This window comes from Hyla sarda, chromosome 1 (genome assembly GCF_029499605.1).
Source record: "Hyla sarda isolate aHylSar1 chromosome 1, aHylSar1.hap1, whole genome shotgun sequence".
Classification (NCBI taxonomy): Eukaryota; Metazoa; Chordata; class Amphibia; order Anura; family Hylidae; genus Hyla; species Hyla sarda.
In genome coordinates, this window is record NC_079189.1 from 155,180,310 (window position 1) to 155,201,747 (window position 21,438).

Genomic DNA, 21,438 nt, shown 5'->3' on the forward strand with positions numbered 1-21,438 from the left:
AATTAGATAGTACAGTGACCCCCCAACTTATGATGGCCCCGACATATGATCATTTCAACATGATTGCCTCTCAGAGCCCATCGTATGTTGAAGGCAGCATCGACATATGATGCTGCTGTGTGTCGGGGCCATCGTACAAACAGCTATCTGACAGCGCTGACATACACTCCACATACAATGGTCATCCCAGAACCAATTAGCAGTTTCCCATAGAGATATGTATTCAACATACAATGGTTCCAAGGCCCCAGAACCAATTACCATTTTTACATAGACATATGTACTCGACATATGATGGTTTCAACATATGATGGTTCTCCTGGAACCAATTAATATCATATGTTGAGGGACCACTGTACTGGCAATTTCAAGTTAAATTTCATGTTCCTGGATAAATGAGTAATGCAGAATTATTTGGTCTTGAATGTATTTTAATACATGGACAAGAATCATATAAGCATACATTCATAACAGTTTTACACTGAGCAAGAGTTACTCAATATCCGATCAGTACTAAGATTAACGGTACTGTGATGTAAGCATTCAGAATGTTTGTACGGTGGGACTGATCAAACCAAATATTAAAAAGACCAATAATATGAAGCAAATATGGCACCTCACACTTTTGTTTGTACTGAATTTTCTCTGCACAAAATAACATGACCTTATATATTTTTTTACTGCTATGGGACTTGGTTGTTTTACAGTCATGTCATTGTTCAAAAATGCTTTTGCAATATGCATCATAATTCACTCTTGAGATTCTTCATAGTGGGCATAGCCACTGGCATATGTCCTGCCTAAATTTAAGTGACCAAATAGATCAGATGCCTCAGAGTCTGAATCTTTATCCCCTTCCTCATCACACTCCTCATCATCTTCATCTTCCTCTTCATCATCGTCTTCGTAGTCATAGTTTGCGTTTGAACCACCAGAGGCAAGATTCTTCCAATAGTTCTCATAGCCAGAAGCACCATCATCATCTTCATCAGCTCCACTCTGCCTGCCAAACTTCAGTGTGCGTGCTAGAGAATACAAATAAAATCACTAGTTTAATAGCATTAAACATCAAACTGGTTATAGGGACATGGTGAAATCTTATGCCTGGACGTCATTAAAGGAGTAGTCCAGTGGTGATTCAGTGGTGAGCAACTTATCCCTTATCCTAAGGATAGGGGATAAGTTGCTGATCGCGGGGGGTCCGACCGCTGGGGCCCCCTGCGATCTCCTGTACGGAGCCCCAACAGCCCGCGGGAAGGGGGCGTGTCGACCTCCGCACGAGGCGGCGGCCGACACGCCCCCTCAATACAACTCTATGGCAGAGCCGAAGCGCTGCCTTCGGCAATCTCCGGCTCTGCCATAGAGATGTATTGAGGGGGCGTGTCAGCCGCCTGGCCTCGTGCGGGGGTCGACACCCGCTATCTCGGCGGAGAGCCAGGGCCCCGTACAGAGAGATCGCAGGGGGCCCCAGCGGTCGGACCCCCCGCGATCTCAAACTTATCCCCTATCCTTAGGATAGGGGATAAGTTTTTCACCACTGGACTACCCCTTTAATGTGCAATCGCTGACCATGAGAACAAACAATGCTGCAAAGGGCCAGTCACATTGTTTACAGCCATTAACTGTTGGATTGCACCCCAATATCCAATCAACCATTGGCTAGTCTAGCCTGGCCAAATTAGTTTCACTTTCAAACTGCTCCAGTTGCCCAGAAAAGTCCAAGACAACAGACCATGATCTCCTAGGGCTGTGTTCATATTTCCTGGGCAACCGGAGCATTTAACTCATTGATGGCTGATCTGTCTTGGGTTTTGCCAAGGTTATTTTAGCCATCCTTTCTGATATACTGCATTACTTTACTTTGCATTGCCAAATACAGTGATCCCTCAACTTACAATGGCCTCAACATACAATAGTTTCAACATACAATGGTCTTTTCTGGACCATTGTAACTTGAAACTGGACTCAACATACAATGCTATGGAATCTGTGAAACGTGTCAATGGCTGGAAGAACAGACCAATCAGAATGGATATTTCACTGGTAAAACCCCCTGTATTCCTAAACTTCATGCACTGACTGGTGTCTGGTAGCGCCCCCTACAGTACAGGGAGGTATTACATGTTCTGTACTCTTTACCTTTATTACTGAAGTGCATGTACTGACTGGTGTCTGGTAGCGCCGCCTACAGTACAGGGAGGTATTACACGTTCTATACTCTTTACCTGTGCCAGGGTTAGCTGCTCCTTTGGGCATCAGGTGAGGGCGGCTCCATTTTTTTTTTTTTTTTTTTTTTACACTGCGTGTTCTGTATAGGACCCTGAAGAAGCTACTGTTCTCTACATGGAACAGTGTTTACCAAAGCGGTTGCCTCCAGCTTTTGCAAAACTACAACTCCCAGCATGCCCGGACAGGGAGTTGTAGTTTTGCAACAGCTGGAGGAACCCTGGTTGGGAAACACTGACATAGACAGCGATTACAGCTCCCAGCAGATCTTTATTACTTTTATATGTAAGGATTTGCTTTATCTGTATCAGTTATCTACTTATTTATCTTTAATCCTCACTCTTTCTTATTTTTGGATGACATCTTGGTGGCTTCAGAACCAATTGCCAGGTTTCCATAGAGTTCTGGTCTCAACATACAATGGTCGTCCTGGAACCAATTAATATTGTAACTTGAGGGACCACTGTACCCATCTCTAACACATTTTTCAAAGATTCCACAACAAAATAGCCTCCTCACTTTATTTATAAAATAAATACATTTCATTCTGTATTCTGTTTACTAAATATTTTAGGGACTTATGTGCACTGAGATGTGTTCATTTTTACAGGTAGTGCTGATGGAAATAAGCTGATATGTATGGGAGAGCACCCAAAAAAAACATACATCTGATATCCTGAGCCGAGAACCAGGCGATCTTTTACTAGTAAATTTTTTAACTGAGGACTAAAAAAATATTGTTCCCCAAAAATATAATCACTCAATGTAAATATTTTCAGTTAGGCTGCTTCAATAATAAAATAAATAAATAAATAAAAAGTCTTACTAGACATGCTCAGATTCTTTGTTTGCTGTGTCTCATGGCCACATTTAGGGCAAGGCGGTTCCTTCCCTTTCTCAGTCTTGAAGACTTTGCTCCGAGCATGATCATCGCAGAAGCACGCCTGTCCACATAACAATAAGAGAAGTTATTCCAACAGGAAATATTTTTACACTTGAAATAATAAATATTTCCTCATTTAAAAATTGAAACAAGCTGACAAATCTGCTGGAAATTGTAAAGGCTCTTCGCACAACCCCTTTCAATATGCCCTATGCATAGGGACTTCATAGAAGGGGAAAATCTATCACCACAACGGCTTCTATCTGAAAAGGACTCGTCTTCTTGAGACACTGGCTGGAACTATCTGACAAGCTGGTGCCCTTTTTCTTTTGGGAGCTGAACTGGATGATTAATAATTTATTTTGCATCTGCTTGAAGTTGGTTGAATTCATTTTCCAAAATTACCATCAATTCACTTTCAATTTAACACTTCTGGCATATTTATTTCCTGTATACGGGGAATGAAAACTAATTAGTAATGGAGCAACATCATTAGTCCTTATACAATACAGCGCAGGCTGTTACTGACCGTCATGTAAAAGGAAACAGATCAGAACTACAACAGGCTTAATTCGTTACACATGTTAAAAGCATAGCAAATGGATGCCAAATAAACCTCGGAAACTATTTACACTTATTACTGAAATAATTGGGCAATGCTAAAGTCAGGATCAGAAACGTCCAAGAAAAAACACAAGGAGGAAGTTGTTTCTTTTACATGAAATACAACCACGTGAAATGCAACAAAACCCTTTAGGTGCCAGGACAATTTTCACACTTTCAATATATGTCAATCTGAATTACAATATATAAAAAATTTTTACTACACCCCATTATTTTCTCAAAGTAGTCATCTAGCAGACTGTGAAAATGCCACCCAACACTTAATAATTAAGGCACTTCTGCCTCAAACCATAAAGTTTTATAAAGAAATAAAAAAAATGCATTCAAAATTATGTATGAACACATGCATATTTAACAAAATCAAAGGTTTTAGAAAAATTAAGCTCTGTTCACGCAACAGTATACTTTTTATGTAAGGCTCCATTCACTTCAAGGTTTGCTGATATCTGGGGTATTCATTGGGATACTTCAAGGTATACCATGGTGTACTCATGACAGACCCATTGATTTTACTTGACCAACTGAAGCCTACTAGTGACTATGTTTGGCCTATATATTGGCCATAACATTTTCTTGTGTGTGAAAAAAAATTCCCAGAATATGGTGACAAAAAACAAAAAAAAAAACATTTTTTAAAGTATTTCTTGAAATAAGTAAAAACACCAAAATCTCTATATATTTGATATTACTATAAAGAGTAAAGCTTACCGTGAATACCCTAAAATTAAACCCAAAAAATAAAATGTATATAATTTCAGCTTTTTTTTTTAATTCTATCTCACAAAAAATGTTTAAAAAAGTTATGGACCTTTCAAGATGGAAAAAAAAAAACACAATAGTAACTGTCAAATTGGCTGCAGCATCATGGAGTTAAAGGGTTATTCTAATTTTTTCCCCCTCAGCTTCTTTCAGACCATCATACTGTGCAATATGTTTTTATTATCTCCTTGCACAGCTTTGTCCATTTTCATGCATGGGACCCACTCCCAGAAGTGCTGTAGTGCAAGTCTTTTTATTATACTGTTGTCTGACCTTTTCCAGCATTCTATATGGTCAGAGACAGTGTAGGGTTGCAGGGTGGAAAGGAAAAGCAAAGCAACGCCCCCTGGAGACCATGTGACTTATGACATATTGTCTCTGGCCACATGGAATGCTGAGAAAGAGAAAAAACGAAATATAACAAAATAAAGAAAAAAATGCACTACAGGACTTCCAGGTGCAGGTCCAATGCATAAAAATGGGACAAAGCAGAGCACAGAGGTAATAGAAGTATATTACACAGTATTATAACTTGACATTATAGGCTCAAAGGCCAAAGATAAAGAAATCCTGGAATACCCATTTAGTGTTACTAAAGTCCAGTGTCTACATTACTTCATACTTACGTACAGCCAGTTTTCTGCACAGTCAGCAAAAACATCAGAATGATTTGGCAATAATACACTGCAGTTAATAGCAACAGTAACAAACACATTAAAAGTAGTTGTTACAGGAATATGTAAAAACGTACAAAATTCTTTGTAACATCCTAAGGGGAGGGAATTGTAGCAGAATGAACCCAGTTAGGTGTTTCTTCACTATAGAATTTATGGAAACTCAACATATATCAGGGGTGATTTATTGAAATCTGTCATGAGGCAAAGTTGCCGAGTTCCCCATAGCAACCAATCAGATTCCTTTTTTAATATTTGAAAAGGCCTCTAAAAAAAAAAAAATTAAAGAAGCGATCTGATTGGTTGCTATGGGAAACTCAGCAACTTTTTCTCTGGACAGGTTTTGATAACTCTCTCCCAGCATGTTTTGTTTTTAGAATCTCCCAGAATAACTTAATTAGGGACCATATTATACTTTGTATAAACTAGGAGTTTAATTATTTGGTAGCCTTGGGTGCTCTGATTTCAACATGTCTTTTTTTTGGGTTCCTACATCCCCATTTCTTAAATGTGAGGAATTTTACTATTTGATTGCAGAGCTACACTTTTTCCTGAACAGTCAGATTGGCGTGAACTTTATTTCACAAAGGGGTGTAAATGCTAGGATCAGGATGTGTTAGCCTGATTCACACCCCATGAGCCCGATTCATGACCCTTCAGACTTCAAATCCCACCTTCTGAGTCTAGCATTCACACCCTTTTTAAATAAAGTTCCCACCCATCTGATTATTTAATAAAAGGTGCAGATAGTCCTGTGTATATGCTATAAATGTCAAAATAGCAATAACCTTTCAACAGCTGAAAAGTGATTTAGAAATCTGTAAAACTTTCTTGCACCAGCGGATTTGAAAACCTTTTTTTCTCCATAGTACCACTTTAATAACACTAATCCAGTATACTTAACATCAAATCCTTATATTGCTACATATTCTTCCAGATTATTTAGGTTAGTTCATTAAAAAGCATGTAAGAACGGAAATGATACCTTGCAGCGGAGGCATGAGTGTTGCCCTAAACGATTACAAGAAGCACCTATTAATAAAAGGAAAGAAAGTAAGACATAGTCACTCACACACAGTCATCCAAGCAGAAAACTATTATGAGTATTTGGCACATGTAATCTGTAATCTTTATATATTTGTTATGACACCGCAAGATAGGAAAATCCCAAATGGAAAAAACAACTTACACTTAAAGGTTTCAGCCTCCAATACTTGGCAACTAGCCTGATGTTCAAACTGGTCGTCTTCACACAGGAAGTTATAACAGAAGGAGCAGCTGAATATCCTGCCCCCTGCAGAAAACAGAACGACACGTAACAGGATTATACCTCATATACAATCAAGAATGCAGATACTGTACTTCCCAACCTCAAACACAACTTCAACACCTCCTACTGTCCTGTATGGAATGGAGAACTTCAAAATGACATACTTCTGTTACCAAGTCTAAACACCAGCCACTTTCCAGGGTTTCATCCTATGCATAGTGCTCTGTGCGCTTCTAAGAATACACAAAAGCTTCTGCATCACCCTCCTATTCTGACACCAGTAAGCTTGGGACTGCATAGGAAGTAACCCTGATCAGCTACAGGTAAATAACCAAGTCAACTAAGTAGGTCTTCAAGTTTTTCTAATATGTTTTTTTTAGTCACAAAACACACTTTGGGGGAGATTTACTAAGATGGCCTTATGTAAAACTCCTGTTTGCTGCACTGGATTAACAGATATGCACGTGCCTTTCCAGTGAATCCAGCAGAGCTACTATGTGCCACGCTGCAGATATTTATGTAAGACCTAAATTGTAATAAATATGGCGTGTGCCGAAGCCACACCGCCTCCATATAAAACCGTGCCACCTCCCATTTGGCACGAGTGGTGTAGCCTGTAAAAAGTCACAAAATGTTTGTGCAAGAGGGGGGTTTACGCAAACACTTTGTAACTTGACAGTCTGGACCTGGCATGCATATTGATCCATGTAGTCACATTCAGATGTCCCCTTATGGGAGCTGTAGTGCCAAGAATAGGATTAGATCCCATCTGGGCAAAGCACGAAAACCAAAGCAAATTACCATTGGTCTTAAATGGGCACTGTCATGAAAACAAAAAATTGATATGTTGTAGTACTTAAGTACTACAACATATCTCTAATATAGTTTAATAAAAAAAAAGTGATTTTAAAACAGTTTAAATGCATTCTGCAGTGACGTCACTACAGAATTTCGACTCATTTCAGCCTGGCAAATGAGTCGAAATTCATTCACTGCGCGCTGGCTTCCTGTCTGTCAATCAAACAGGCAGGAAGCCAGTGCAGTAAAGTCCAGGAGCAGCCGCCCTGGCCGCAGCAGGCACGCAGCCTGTACCTCAGCCCAGTTGGAGTCTGCACTCTCTCTGCAGACTCCGGTAACTGAATTTGATTCCCCGTCACGTCCTGCATCCGGATTCCCTGTTTCTCTGCAGCTCGCCGCGAAGGGCAGAGTTCGTGGTCCCGGCTTCTTACCCCCATCTGCTGCCAGCGGCAGCGACCGGAGGTGAGGGGAGTTGGTATGAATGGGTGCCTCCAGTTGTTTCCCCACTACAACTGCCAGCATACCCTGTAAGCCAATAGATGTCAGGGCATGCTGGGAGTTGTAGTTGTGAAACAGCTGGAGGCACTCTGTTAGAACTAAGGGCGGAAGTTGCCTCCAGCAGGCATCAGTGACGTGGTGCCTGCTGGGGAAGTCTGCCTGGTAGTGAGCACACTAGCAGGCAGACAAAATGACATTTATTAGTCAATAAATATAAAAATAAAGGCAGGGAGGGGGTTAGGGATAGAAGGGACAGGAAAAAAAAAAAAAAAAAAAAAAAAAAAAAGAGGGTTGGTGGGAGCTACCCTTTAACCATTTGCAAACTAGAACTTTCTTTTAGAGCGTCTGAAAGTAGAGTTCCAGCTCTCTCAGCATCCAAATCTGACAAGTTATGCATTAATAGAAGGGAACATATTATAAACCATTCAGCCATTCAGGGTACTAGAACAGCTGGATTACAGCCATAGTGAGAGCTGTAAGTGGTCATACTGTTTGTAATTCAGCCTTCTGAGGTGTAGAGACAAAAAAATAAAATAAAAAATAAGGTGTTGCCTGGGCGGTTTGTATTTTATATACCTGCTCAGGGAGGGGGTAATTTAAAGGAAAAAGAACAAACCACTGACCACCTTCTCCTCCATACCGCCTTCAGTATTACGGAACTCCGGTCCCTGCTGTGTGCTGCTTCCAGGCTCAGGAACATGATGTCACACACCTGCAGCTGTGTCCGCAACTGATCACTCTGAACCCAGAAGCATGACACAGCAGGGACCAGAGCAGCTTTAAACCTGCGGTAGGCACAAGCGAGGAAGTTAAATATGCACTGTCAGATTCAAAAACTTTTTATAAGCTATACTTCTTCGCAAAACATTAACATTTCTAATATACTTAAGAAAATGTTATTTCCTTTTTATAGAAATAATGGCTTTTTAAAATCATGGTTTTGTCCGAGCTGAAGCACAAGCATGGACAAAGTCCAGTAAGTGAGGGTGGGCTAGCACTCCTCTGTCAGATAGGACTGGATAGAGAACAAAGGAGTCCTATCAGGCAGGAGAGAGAACAGAGGAGTTCTATCAGACAGGAGAGAGTGGCAGGATAGAGCACAGAGAAGTCCTATCAGACAGGAGAGAGCACAGAGGAGGAGTGCTATCAGACAGGAGAGAGCACAGAGGGGTCCTATCAGACAGGAGAGAGCACAGAGGAGTCCTATCAGACAGGAGAGAGCACAGAGGAGTCCTATCAGACAGGAGAGAGCACAGAGGAGTCCTATCAGACAGGAGAGAGCACAGAGGAGTCCTATCAGACAGGAGAGAGCACAGAGGAGTCCTATCAGACAGGAGAGAGAGAGAACAGAGGAGTACTATCAGACAGGAGAGAGAGCACAGAGGAGCGCTATCAGACAGGAGAGAGAGCACAGAAGAGCGCTATCAGACAGGAGAGAGAGAGCACAGAGGAGCGCTATCAGACAGGAGAGAGAGCACAGAAGAGAGCTATCAGACAGGAGAGAGAGCACAGAGGAGCACTATCAGACAAGAGAGAGCACAGAGAAGTGCTATCAGACAGGAGAGAGCACAGAGGAGTCCTTTCAGAAAGGAGAGGGCACAGGAGTACTATCAGACAGGAGAGAGCACAAAGGAGTGCTACCAGACAGGAGAGAGCACAGAGGAGTGCCATCACACAGGAGAGAGAGCACAGAGGAGTGCTATCACACAGGAGAGAGAGCACAGAGGAGTGCTATCACACAGGAGAGAGAGCACAGAGGAGTTCTATCAGACAGGAGAGAGCACAAAGGAGTCCTGTCAGACAGGAGAGAGAGCACAGAGGGGTCCTATCAGACAGGGAGAGCACAGAGGAGTCCTATCAGACAGGAGAGGGCACAGAGGAGTGCTAGTCCACCCTCACTTACTGGTTGAAAAAGGTTGAAGACAGACCAGAGTCCATTAAGTTCAACCTGTAACCCAAATTAATCCCTACTGAGTTGATCCAGAGGAAGGCAAAAAACCCTCGTACTCAAGGTAAAAGTTCCACCCCGACTCCAAATATGGCATCAGAATAGATCCCTGGATCAACCTTCTGTCCCTATAGATCTAGAATCCATAACCTGTAATGTTATTATTCTCCAAAAATGCATCCAGACCCCTTTTAAATTCTTTTACAGAGTTCACCATGACCACCTCCTCAGGCAGAGAGTCCCACAGTCTTACTGCTCTTACAGTAAAGAACCCCCATCTGTGCTGGTGTAGAAATCTTCTTTCCTCAAGACTAGAGATGAGCGAACTTACAGTATATTCGATTTGTCACGAACTTCTCGACTCGGCAGTTGCTGACTTTAGCCTGCATAAATTAGTTCAGCTTTCAGGTGCTCCGGTGGGCTGGAAAAGGTGGATACAGTCCTAGGAGAGACTCTTTCCTAGGACTGTATCCACCTTTTCCAGCCCACGGGAGCACCTGAAAGCTGAATTTATGCAGGATAAGTCATCAACTGCAGAGCAGAGAAGTTTGTGACGAATCGAATTTACTGTAGGTTCGCTCATCTCTACTCAAGACGTAGAGGATGCCTCCTTGTTATAGATACAGTCCTGGGTATAAATAGATCATGGGAGAGATCTCTGTACTGCCCCCTAATATATTTATACATAGTTATTAGGGCAACCCTAAGCCTTCTTTCACACCACGTTTTGTACATACGGGTGCTGGATCCGGCAGGGGAGGGGCAAACGGGGCGCTCCCGTACCCCAGCCGGATCAGCCCGTGACTCCATTTACTTTAATGATCCAACCGGAGTCAAACGGTGACTCCGGTTGGCTCAGTTTTGACCCGTATGCGGTTTTGGACCGGACCTAAAACTGTAGTATACTACATTCAATGTATTTCACCTGGCATTTCATTTACCTCATGAATACAGAGGAGAATAATTTGTTTAATATATTTGCTTTTTCCTGATCCCCGTTTATAATTTCTTCTTTAACCTTTTTGCTATTTACATAGTTAAAGAACTTTTTGGGGCCAGTTTTACTCTCTGTGGCAATGAGTCTTTATGTCTCTATATTTGCGGCTTTTATCAGTTTTTTACATATTTTACATTTTTCTCTATACCCTTTTAATGCTTCTTCACTGCTGTCCTGTTTTAGTAGTTTAAATGCTTTATTTTTGTCATTTATTGCCCCCTTAACATTTTTATTCATCCATATTGGTTTTCTTTTACCGGTACTTCTGACCCTTTTATTCCAATAAGGTATATACATCTTACAGTGAGAATTTAAGATATTTTTAAAAGTCTCCCATTTAGTGTCAGTATTCTTGTTTTTGAAGACATTATCCCATTTTATATTGTTCAGGGCTTCTCTGAGTTGATCAAACTTTGCCTTCCTAAAGTTCCTTGTTTTTGTGGCCCCTCGAGAGATTCCCTTATTGAAGAACAAGTTATAATGTATTATATTATGATCACTATTTCCTAGGTGTCCTTTTACTTGCACATTAGTTACTCTGTCAGGTCTTTTGGTTAATATAATAAACTGTAATAAACTCTGCGATGAAGCTCACGAATGGAGCTCTGATGTGAACTTGACCCAACAGTATACTTTTATCCAGGGGAGTTTCTTTTAACTTACAAGGCCAGCATGCATATGTGTTTGGTATTATGTCTTTAAAAGGGGTTATCCTGGGGCTAAGGTTTTTTTTTTTCTTCTTCTTCAAAAGTATGCCCATTGTCTGAGATATAAAAAAAAATAAACATGTACTCACCTCCAGTGTCCTGCTCTGGTCCCATGACGCGGTTGTCTTTCTGAGCTGCAGTTTGACTGTTCGGCCCAGGAAACTTCACCAAGACCAAATGTGTCATATTGCCCCTCAGCAAATAGCTGGCAGCAGCGATGTCCTGCCTCAGCCAGCAATTCACTGAGTATGACACATTGGACCTGGGTGCTTCTGGGGCCTGACATGTCACACTGCAGCTCACCAGGAGCAGGCATCGTGGGAGCACTGGAGGTGACCAAAGGTTTAATTTTTTTAAATCACACATAATGGGCAGTAAAAAAATAAAAAAAACACCTCCCGGTGGATACCCTTCAGACTATACATACAAGACTTTACTGGTGTATTGTCTATGTATAACATTGTATATCTCTCTTTCTCAATTGAACTTCCGCTAATGCTTGAATTGACATTAGCCCACACAACTGATATTGCTGCACTGTTTTTTAAGACACACATGTACTTTTTTCCTGCATAGTATACAAAACATTATTAAAAATCTTTGATAGATGAACTGTACTTGACTTTTAGTAAAAGGAAGCCAACTATTGTGTTTCTATATCCGGATGGTGCCCTACCCACACAAGATCTACTGATTTTCTCTACAATGACAGCAGCACACAGCATCTCATTCTTTCAAGCTAACGTTATGGCATTATCAAGGAAGCAGCTTGAAGCCTGCACTGCCTCACAAATGACAGTGTGTCCCCCTGGACATTAGGAAGTCTAGGATAAGGTTAATGCAGAAACGCACCATGGTCCCAGACTGCTCGTTCACATTCAACGCACTCAGCAGAAGCTAGAGGGCAGCTGCATGCATGGACGCTGAGACATTTCCTGCCGTGGCATACCCAGGCCTCACAGAAATCACAGATCGCACCCTGCAAAAAAAAATGGACAATGTAAAATTCTACAACTAATTTTTCCTATAAATCCAGACTATTAGAAGATGGTTTTGTTTTAGGCATTACACACAATATATAAGAAATGGACCTAAAAGAAAAGAGATATGTTACCAGGAATGGGGGAAAAAACTTGTGATATTAGAAGGCAGAAGATAAACCCAGGAGCACATACACATGCATATAAAACATACAGTACATGCACATGAGCACTAGCCATTGGTTCCCTAGATTTTTTCCTGTTTTAATCTTTCCTGATAAGGGGACTTTCCATTTTATGCTTTCATTGATGTTGTCAGGATAGGCCATCATGATCTAATCGGTGGGGGTCAGACATCTGGCACCCTTGCTGATCAGCTGTTTGTAAGAAATGTGGTGCGGTTCTACACAGTGAAAAAGACCTGGAAGCAGATGGTTCTTTACATTATGTAATGGCTAATCTGTGGGTTACTGTTGTAGGTTATAGATTCCAGCTCTGCTCACTGTGTATTACAGATGCCAAGGCTTTGGTGAACAGCTGATAGGTGGGGGTGTCAGACCCCTACTGATCAAATATTGATGGTCTGTTCTAGGGCATTACAAAATTGCAAAATAAAGTGGAGGTGCTTCATGTGCAGGACCCTATACAATAGGAATGTAACAGGAGAGAAACAATGCTGCCCACCTTGTTCAGTTTTGCTGGTGAGGCTTGTAGTAATGTTACACAATTGCCACTGTAGCAGCTCCTTCTGTCTCGAGGGAGAACAATGAAAAAAACGTCTTCTGCAAGAATAGATGGGCTCAACATGCAGTGTCACAATGCACAAGGAGCGTACAGCATAGGACTCCATAACAGCAGACATTTACCATTAGAGGTTTATTTGTTAGAGAATTACATTTCACGTCATACATTGGACGCTTCCTCAGATTTTTCAGAATCCAAAGAAGCATCCAGTGTTTAGTATAATTCTGTAACCAATAAAACCTGTATTGGAAAAATGACTTCCACTGTCTCAGAGTCTATCGTTATAAGCTATACACTCCATGGGTATTGTAACACTCCCTTGTGAGCATTATCCAACACCCAATCTTTCACAATAAGAGAATTTTTTCCTCCACTCTTCCTCTGTTTTTACATATCCTAAGGATAGGCCATTAAATATAAAAAAAAAAAAAAGTCCAGAAAAGGGAGTTAACTGGCTACATCTTAAAGGAGAAATGTGGCATATAACTTTAAGTCCCCCTGTGCCCGGGCTACAAAAAACTAGAGACACTTTAACTCCCCTTCCTACGTTTCCACGTTACTCCAGTATCTGTGTCCCGTTCCTCCAGCGCTACCTGGCTCCCTGCTTCTTAGGTTCCGAATGTCACAACGCAGTCAGCGTATCTCGTTGGCCGCAGCGATGTCCCGCCTCGGCCAGTGATAGGCTGAGTGCACTGTCATGTAAGGAGCTCGGGCCCCGCCTTCTCCCTGCTGCACAGACTCCTTACATGACAGTGCCCTCAGCCTATCAAGGGCCGAGGCGGGACATCGCTGTGGCCAACGATATGCTGACTGCAGTGTGACGTTCCGAGCCTAAGAAGCAGGGAGCCGAGTAGCGGTGAAGGACCGGGATGCTGATATCGGCGCAATATCGGAATGCAGGAAGGTGAGTTTAAGTTTGTTTTTTAGTTAATGCAGCCCTGGAACAGGAGGAGTTAAAAGTTTTGCGCTGCATTTGTCCTTTAAGCTGGTCATACACAATAGATTGTTGTTGGCCAAACAGCCAACATCTCAACTGATCTTGTCATAGACATGCATGCTTGGTCACACATACATGTCTTCTCAATGGGGAGAGAGGAGAATGCCCCTGCCCGACTCCTCTGGTGGTGGTTTATCTCCACTAGATCAAAAGGATCGAGAACTTGAAATCTACCCATACAATCCTTATCTCCTCCAACATTTGCTGGTGGTCCAGTCCAGCTAAAATCAGCAAGTTTGGCTATGCATATTTATTTATTGTATAAAGCTGGACAAATCTCAGGAACTAGGTAGCCAATTATGTTAGGCGATCAGTTGTTTAAATAAAGATAAATAGATGCCGTTGCCTCTTCTGTGGGACATGTTTGTTATCATGCCTTTCGAATGTAGTTAGGTGGAGAATACTTTTACCACCATTAACCTTTGAAGGGTCCCATGCTTTGGTATTGTAAAACCTACCAATATACAAAATATTGACTTGCTACTACTTAGATTCCAGCACAAGGTGGTAGCACGGACCACGTTGCCCTTATAGATTATAAGTAGATCTCATCTGACAAAGATGTTATTTATACCACAACATCCTACACATTGGCTTAATAAGGATTCCCCTTAAGATTTTTCTATAAATGCCATTGGCCTTGTGAAAGATTTTATTTTGTGGATAAAGTTTGTTACATCACAGCTGCCCATAGAAAAATCTAAAGATTAGCAATCCTTGGCTCTGTGCAGCTTCTGCTCCTGGGGAGAGGGGTGCAGATGAACACATCTCTTTAGCAACAAAGGTTCTAAGCTACTTTTCCCAGTTAGAGAAATTATTGCAATAAGCTTTTTCACCTTAGAGGGATACTCCCACCCCCAGACATAAGATGTCTGATCGCGGGGGTCCCTCCGCTTGGGACCCCCGCATTATTGCTTGCGGCACCCACCTGTGTTCTCACCGGAACCGCTGGAGGGTCTGAGTCGCGACTCCGGGAACGGAAGTCCGCGACGTCAGGACTCCACCCGTGTGTGACGTCTCGCCCGTCCCCTCAATGCAAGCCTATGGGAGGGTGCGTGATGTCACACGGGGGCAGAGTCCTGACGTCACGGGCTTCCGTTCCCGGAGTTGTGCCTCAGACCCTCCAGCGGTTCCGGTGAGAACACAGGTGGGTGCCGCAAGCAATAATGCGGGGGTCCCCAGCGGCGGGACTTCCGCGATCAGACATCTTATCCCCTATCCTTTGGATAGGGGGATAAGATGTCTAGGGTGGGAGTACCCCTTTAAAGATAACATCAAGGTAGAAGGAATGAGATGGCAACTCACTTGCATATAGACAGCTTTATTCCACGGGATAAGGTGCATACAGGTGCGTATAAAACGAGCAACGTTTCGCCAAGTGCTTCTTCCGGATCACTCAAGTGAGCCGGAAGAAGCACTTGGCGAAACGTTGCTCTGTTTATACGCACCTGTATGCACCTTATCCCGTGGAATAAAGCTGTCTATATGCAAGTGAGTTGCCATCTCATTCCTTCTACCTGGATGTTATATTAGACTGTTAACTATGAGGATGTAGCACCGCTTACAGCAATACCCGGGCTTGCATATTTTTAAGCAGATACTTGCGGTAGCACGTGACCCTAAGATACTTGCTTGAACAGGAGTAGTGCCAGCAACTCTCATTGTCTGGACCCCTTTAAAGATATTGGTTGAGTGGACTGTGAATACCAAGAATAGCATGACAGACCCCAATTCCTTATATTTAAAGGTTCTATAACAACAGGGATAGTTTCACAGGACTTGATCTTAGGGTATTCTGAAAGATGCTATTCAGAAGTAGACACAAAAGGTTAGCACATACAATAAGGATGCTCGGAATAGGGCAGAATATATGTAAATGGATTAGCAACTGGCTCAGTGATAGGAAGCAGAGGGTAGTTGTCAATGGAACGTACCACATGGGGCATTTCTTTTCTAAATGTTTATTAGTGACCTTGATAGAGAAGAATTTCAATATTTGCAGATGACACTAAACTGGGTAAGGTGATCACCACAGAGCAGGGTAACATTATATTACAGAAGGATCTGTGGAAGCTGGAGGCTTAGGCACAGACATGACAAAGTTTACTGTGGATAAATGTAAGATTATGCACTTGGGCTATAAAAACAAGATGTACATATATGTGCTAAATAATAAGATATTATGTAAAAACTACTATTGAAAAGAACTTGGGGATATTGGTGGACAGTAAGCTCAACTTTACTGATCGGTGCCAGGCGGCGGCTGCCAAGGCTAACAAAGTCATGGGATGTATCAAGAAAAGCATAAAGGCACGAGATAAGGACATGGTTCTGCCTCTGTATAAATCACAATTCTTGGCACCTGTATATAAGAAGGACATGGCTGAAATGGAGAGAGGTGCAGGGGTGGGCGACCAAGATAATTAATGGTATGGGAGGATTGCAGGACCAAGACAGATTATCAAGCTTGGGGTTATTTAGTTTGGAGAAAAGAAGTCTCATGGCGATTTGATCACAATGTACAAAAATATAAACGGACAGTACCGAGATCTTTCTAGTCATCTTTTTCTACCTAGGCCAGTACCCACAACAAGGGGGCATCCTCTATGTCTAAAGGAAAGAAGGTTTAATCATCATCATAGACAGGAATCTTTATTTTACAGGTTATGTATACTAGATTTGTGTGTTAAGCCAGGGATTTATTTTGATCACAATATTGGAGTCAGGAAGGAATTTTTCCTCTGTTATGGGGCAATTGGCATCAGCCTCATGGGAAGTTTACCTTTCTTTTGGATCAAAACAGTAGGGTTTTAGGTTGAACTTGGACTTTTTTTTTGCAATCTCAAACCATCATAGAAAAAAAAAAAAATTACCCCAGCAGACTGAAAAACTGTAAGGGCAAACATTTTTTTCACAGGATGACATACTAAAATTCATTGTAATTTCCCTTTTGTGTCACTTTGACTATTCATGTATGTCTAGCACCATCTTGTGGTGAAATGATAATATATACAAGGGTATGGCATTCTGGCAGCTAAATGTTATTTGATTAAAACGTACACAATTTTCCAACATAGTTTCAATATCAATTCCTCAGGGTTTTTGAAGATTTCCACTTGCAGTCATTTAATCATTTACTTTACTCTTTATTCCTATGGACTGATAATATCCGTTTGCACAGATGGCAAACAGATCTGTCTGCCCACAGACTACAATAGTACAATAGTAACTGACAGATCATGAAGAGCTACTTACAAGCTCATGACATATTCCTTAAACAGATGCCTGTCATGGATTCCATACGTTGGCACCCATTATTTTATCTTTTTGTTTTTTAAGAATGCTGAGGTATGAAATAATGTTGACTACTCTTTCATAGTATTATACCATCACATAATTATTTTTTTTCAGTATACCAGCTAGACAAAGGCCAAAAGGACACACTTTTGGCCTATGTCTGACAATGTACCCCTATGGACACATTCAACATGTATATCAGGAGCTTTCCCTGTATTGATGCTAGGGCCACGTTCACACAACACAATCTGTGAATCTGCAACCTTCCTTCTCCTTGGTAAATGGATCAGAAATGATCCGGAATCAGCACCCGGAGATCAGCAGCACTGATTGGGAGGCGACAGGCGGAAGTTTAATTCCTGCGGGATGTCAGGCAGCTCCTAGAGCTTACCTGTGGATGGGGGGGATTTCTGGAGGCTTCCAGGAACTCTAAGCAGGCATCTACAATCTCCCCATCCAGTGAATCGCTATGGAGGCTGAATTACATCGTCGTGGGATTCAAACCTTCCGCTGCCCGACATCGTCATAGGATTCAAAAAGAGACAGATCCTCTGGGAGTCGCTTCAGATCCATGCTGAGAGCTCTCCTACACCTGCACTTTCACCACCAAAACCACCACCACCACCACCACCACCATCATCATCATCATCAGCATGTTGGAAGTTGCAGTTTTGCAATAGCTGGAGGCACCCTGGTTGGGAAACATTGACTTAAAGGGGTACTCCGCTGAAAATTTTTTTTTTTTTTTTTTTTTTTTTTTTTTTTAAATCAACTGCTGCCAGGAAGTTAAACAGATTTGTAAATTACTTCAATAAAAAAATCTTAATCCTTCCTGTACTTATTAGCTGCTGAATACTACAGCGGAAATTATTTTCTTTTTGAAACACAGAGCTGTCTGCTGACATCATGAGCACAGTGCTCTCTGCTGACATCTCTGTCCATTTTATGAACTGTCCAGAACAGCATATGTTTGCTATGGGGATTTCCTTTTACCCTGGACAGTTCCTAAAATGAACAGAGATGTCAGCAGAGAGCACTGTGCTCATGATGTCAGCAGACAGCTCTGTGTATCAAACTGAAAATAATTTCCACTGTAGTATTCAGCAGCTAATAATTACAGGAAGGATTAAGATTTTTTTTAATAGAAGTAATTTACAAATCTGTTTAACTTTCTGGCACCAGTTGATTAAAAAAAAAAAAAAAAAAAAAAAAAAAAAAAAGGTTTTCACCGGAGTACCCCTTTAATGTATGGCAGAGCTAGTTCTCACTGGTATCAGCCACAGCTTTTTAAATGGGTCCATTGGTGGAAAACATTTTTTTTTTTAAATCAACTCTTGCCAGAAAGTAAAATAGATTGGTAAATGACCGTTATTAAAAAAAAATCTTTACCCTTCCAGTACTTTTTAGCAGATGTATGCTACAGAGTAAATTCTTTTCTTTTTGAATTTCTTTTTTGTCTTGTCCACAGTGCTCTCTGATCACACCTGATGCCCGTATCAGGAACTGTCCAGAGCAGGAGAAAATCGCTGTTGCAAACTTATGCTGCTGTGGGCAGTTCCTGATACGATCATCAGGTGTCAGCAGAGAGCACTGTGGACAAGACAAAAAAGAAATTCAAAAAGAAAATAATTTCCTCTGTAGCATACAGCTGCTAATAAGTATTGGAAGGGTAAAGATTTTTTTAATAGAAGTGATTTACAAATATGTTTAACTTTCTGGCACCAGTTGATTAAAAAAAATATATACCGTATTTATCGGCGTATAACACGCACTTTTTAGGCTAAAATTTTTAGCCTAAAGTCTATGTGCGTGTTATACGCCGATACACCCCCAGGAAAGGCAGGGGGAGAGAGGCCATCGCTGCCTGCTTCTCTCCCCCTGCCTTTCCTGGGGTCTAGAGCCCTGCTGCCGACCCTTCTCTCCCCTTGACTATCGGTGCCGGCGCCCCATTGCCGGCGGCGATAGCCAGGGGGAGAGAAGCGGCGCCGACAGCCAGGGGGAGAGAAGGGGCAGCGGCACTCATTGCCGGCACCGCTGCCCCATTGCCTCCCCCCATCCCCGGTGGCATAATTACCTGTTGCCGGGGTCGGGTCCGCGCTGCTTCAGGCCTCCGGCGTGCGTCCCCTGCGTGGTTGCTATGCGCTGTATGGCACGGTGCATGACGTCAGGTAACTACTGAAAACCCCCACCCCCCATGCTCCTGTTCCAGTTCAGCTTTCCCACACCTGAGCATTTTTCTACAGGATATTCAGAACGTGTTTGACCACAGTTACACTGAAAACCCTAAATGGCCTTTAGTCCCTGAATGGATTTGTACACTACATTGTATATAAACATATTGGAAATGATCCTTGGATAAAATGACACCTGAAAATAACAGTAAACTTGTATTAAATAGTTTAGTCTAGAATGACTTTACCCATAATTTAGATGACATCAATCACTTGCTGACATTACTCAAGCAAAGGACTTTAAATGAATATACAATGAGACAATGGTGCCCCAGTGACACAAGGAACCTCACATATATGCCATATATAACATTATCCCTGTCAATGAAACCTACTGAATGTCAAAACTACAAGCTTGCAGATAAATTTCACTTCACTGATTAGTGTGTACAACGTTAAAAAAATTTCTTTAGGGTACGTTCACATGTACGCAGATGTGATGCGCAGGATTTTCTGTTGTAGATTTCAGTGTAAACTAAATGACTGAGCACCGCTTCTAATCTGCAGTTACAAATCCTGCGCATCAAATCTGCACAGGATCCTGTACATGTGAGCGTACCCTTAATATTCAGAGTGATGATGGTAAGAAAGTGTACTTTCATTTGCTAGGGCATTTTGGTACTTACCACCATTGTCATTCCAGTACTATAAACTCCAGGATGCCTGATCACACAGTCTGAGGATTTCATCATACATTTAGTTTTACCTGCAAAAAAAATAAAAATAAAAATGTTTTATCTGGCTAATTTTAAAACAAATCTGCTACTCCCAACAATACAGATGTGAACAGAGCCTTATACTGTTACTTCTACATATTACCTGCCACTTTAAAAATCCTTTGATATGTTATAGAGACACGTATAAAGTTTTGATTGGTTGGGGTCGGAGTGTTCAGACTCCTAATGATCGCTAGAAAAGACAGGAAGAGAAGAGTGCGGCTGAGCTCCTCTCTCCCCACTTACAATGCGCAAGACCAAGACGGGCCTATAGACTTATTTGGGTGTCCTTTTTGCACAGAGATGGGAAAGAAGGCGCTTAACACACACTTTCCTTTAGTTGTAGAGAACAGTCGAGGTCTGTACACCCAACCAATCAAAATGTTTGACATCTCATTTTTTTAAATGACAGCCTATTTTATGGAAGGCTGTTTGTGAGGTGCATTGTCAGGATCTGAATCGTTTTTATAACCTGCAGGTTATTCCCTCAGTTAAGGGAAGAGAATGTAATATTTTTTGAAACACCACAGTGAACACACCATATGTGAGAAAAACAAGAAAAGGGGTGGGAATAGTACGTGGTGCTGTCGTGACTACGAGGAAATAGAATTACCGGTGAGTAATTACCGGCTTTCCACCCCATCACGACAGCACCACCAGAGAAGTATTGGCGAGGGACCACCGCCTGAAGAACTTTGCGCCCAAAAGCCAAGGAGGACAGATCGTCAGCCCTGAGCCTATAGTGCCGGAGAAAAAAAAAAGGATGTGGGGACGACCAAGTAGCCGCCCTACAGATTTGAGCAATAGAAGCACCTCTTTTCTCTGCCCATGATGAGGCGACTGCTCTAATAGAGTGAACTCTCAGGTTGGCTGAAGGAGACAGACCTGCAGAGGAATAAACTGCAACAATGGCCTGCCTAACCCATCTAGCAATAGTATCTGCTCTGACACCATTTCCCCTATTGGGACCTGCAAAGTAAACATTTTATCTCACTCCCTAAAATTTTTGGTCCTTTCTAAATATTGTATAAGACATCTGAGGACATCAAGCACGTGGAACAAATTTTCACCTTCTGAAGATGGATTCGC

The 21,438-nt window shown here is 41.9% G+C and overlaps 1 protein-coding gene across 5 annotated transcripts in view; it reads right to left on the minus strand.

Annotated features, from left to right (window-relative positions):
* Positions 1–410: 410 nt before the first annotated feature.
* ZNF330 (zinc finger protein 330) overlaps positions 411–21,438 on the minus strand; it is a 38,894-nt gene continuing 17,866 nt past the window's right edge. For all 5 annotated transcript variants that reach the window (XM_056562915.1, XM_056562919.1, XM_056562917.1 and 2 more), the window contains exons 5-10: positions 20,260–20,339; positions 12,237–12,363; positions 6,356–6,460; positions 6,152–6,198; positions 3,053–3,170; positions 411–1,025 (exon numbers count right to left, since the gene is read on the minus strand). In XM_056562915.1, coding sequence (XP_056418890.1) covers positions 751–1,025; positions 3,053–3,170; positions 6,152–6,198; positions 6,356–6,460; positions 12,237–12,363; positions 20,260–20,339 — 752 coding nt within the window. In that variant the 3' untranslated portion in view covers positions 411–750. The remainder of the gene's footprint in view (positions 1,026–3,052; positions 3,171–6,151; positions 6,199–6,355; positions 6,461–12,236; positions 12,364–20,259; positions 20,340–21,438) is intronic.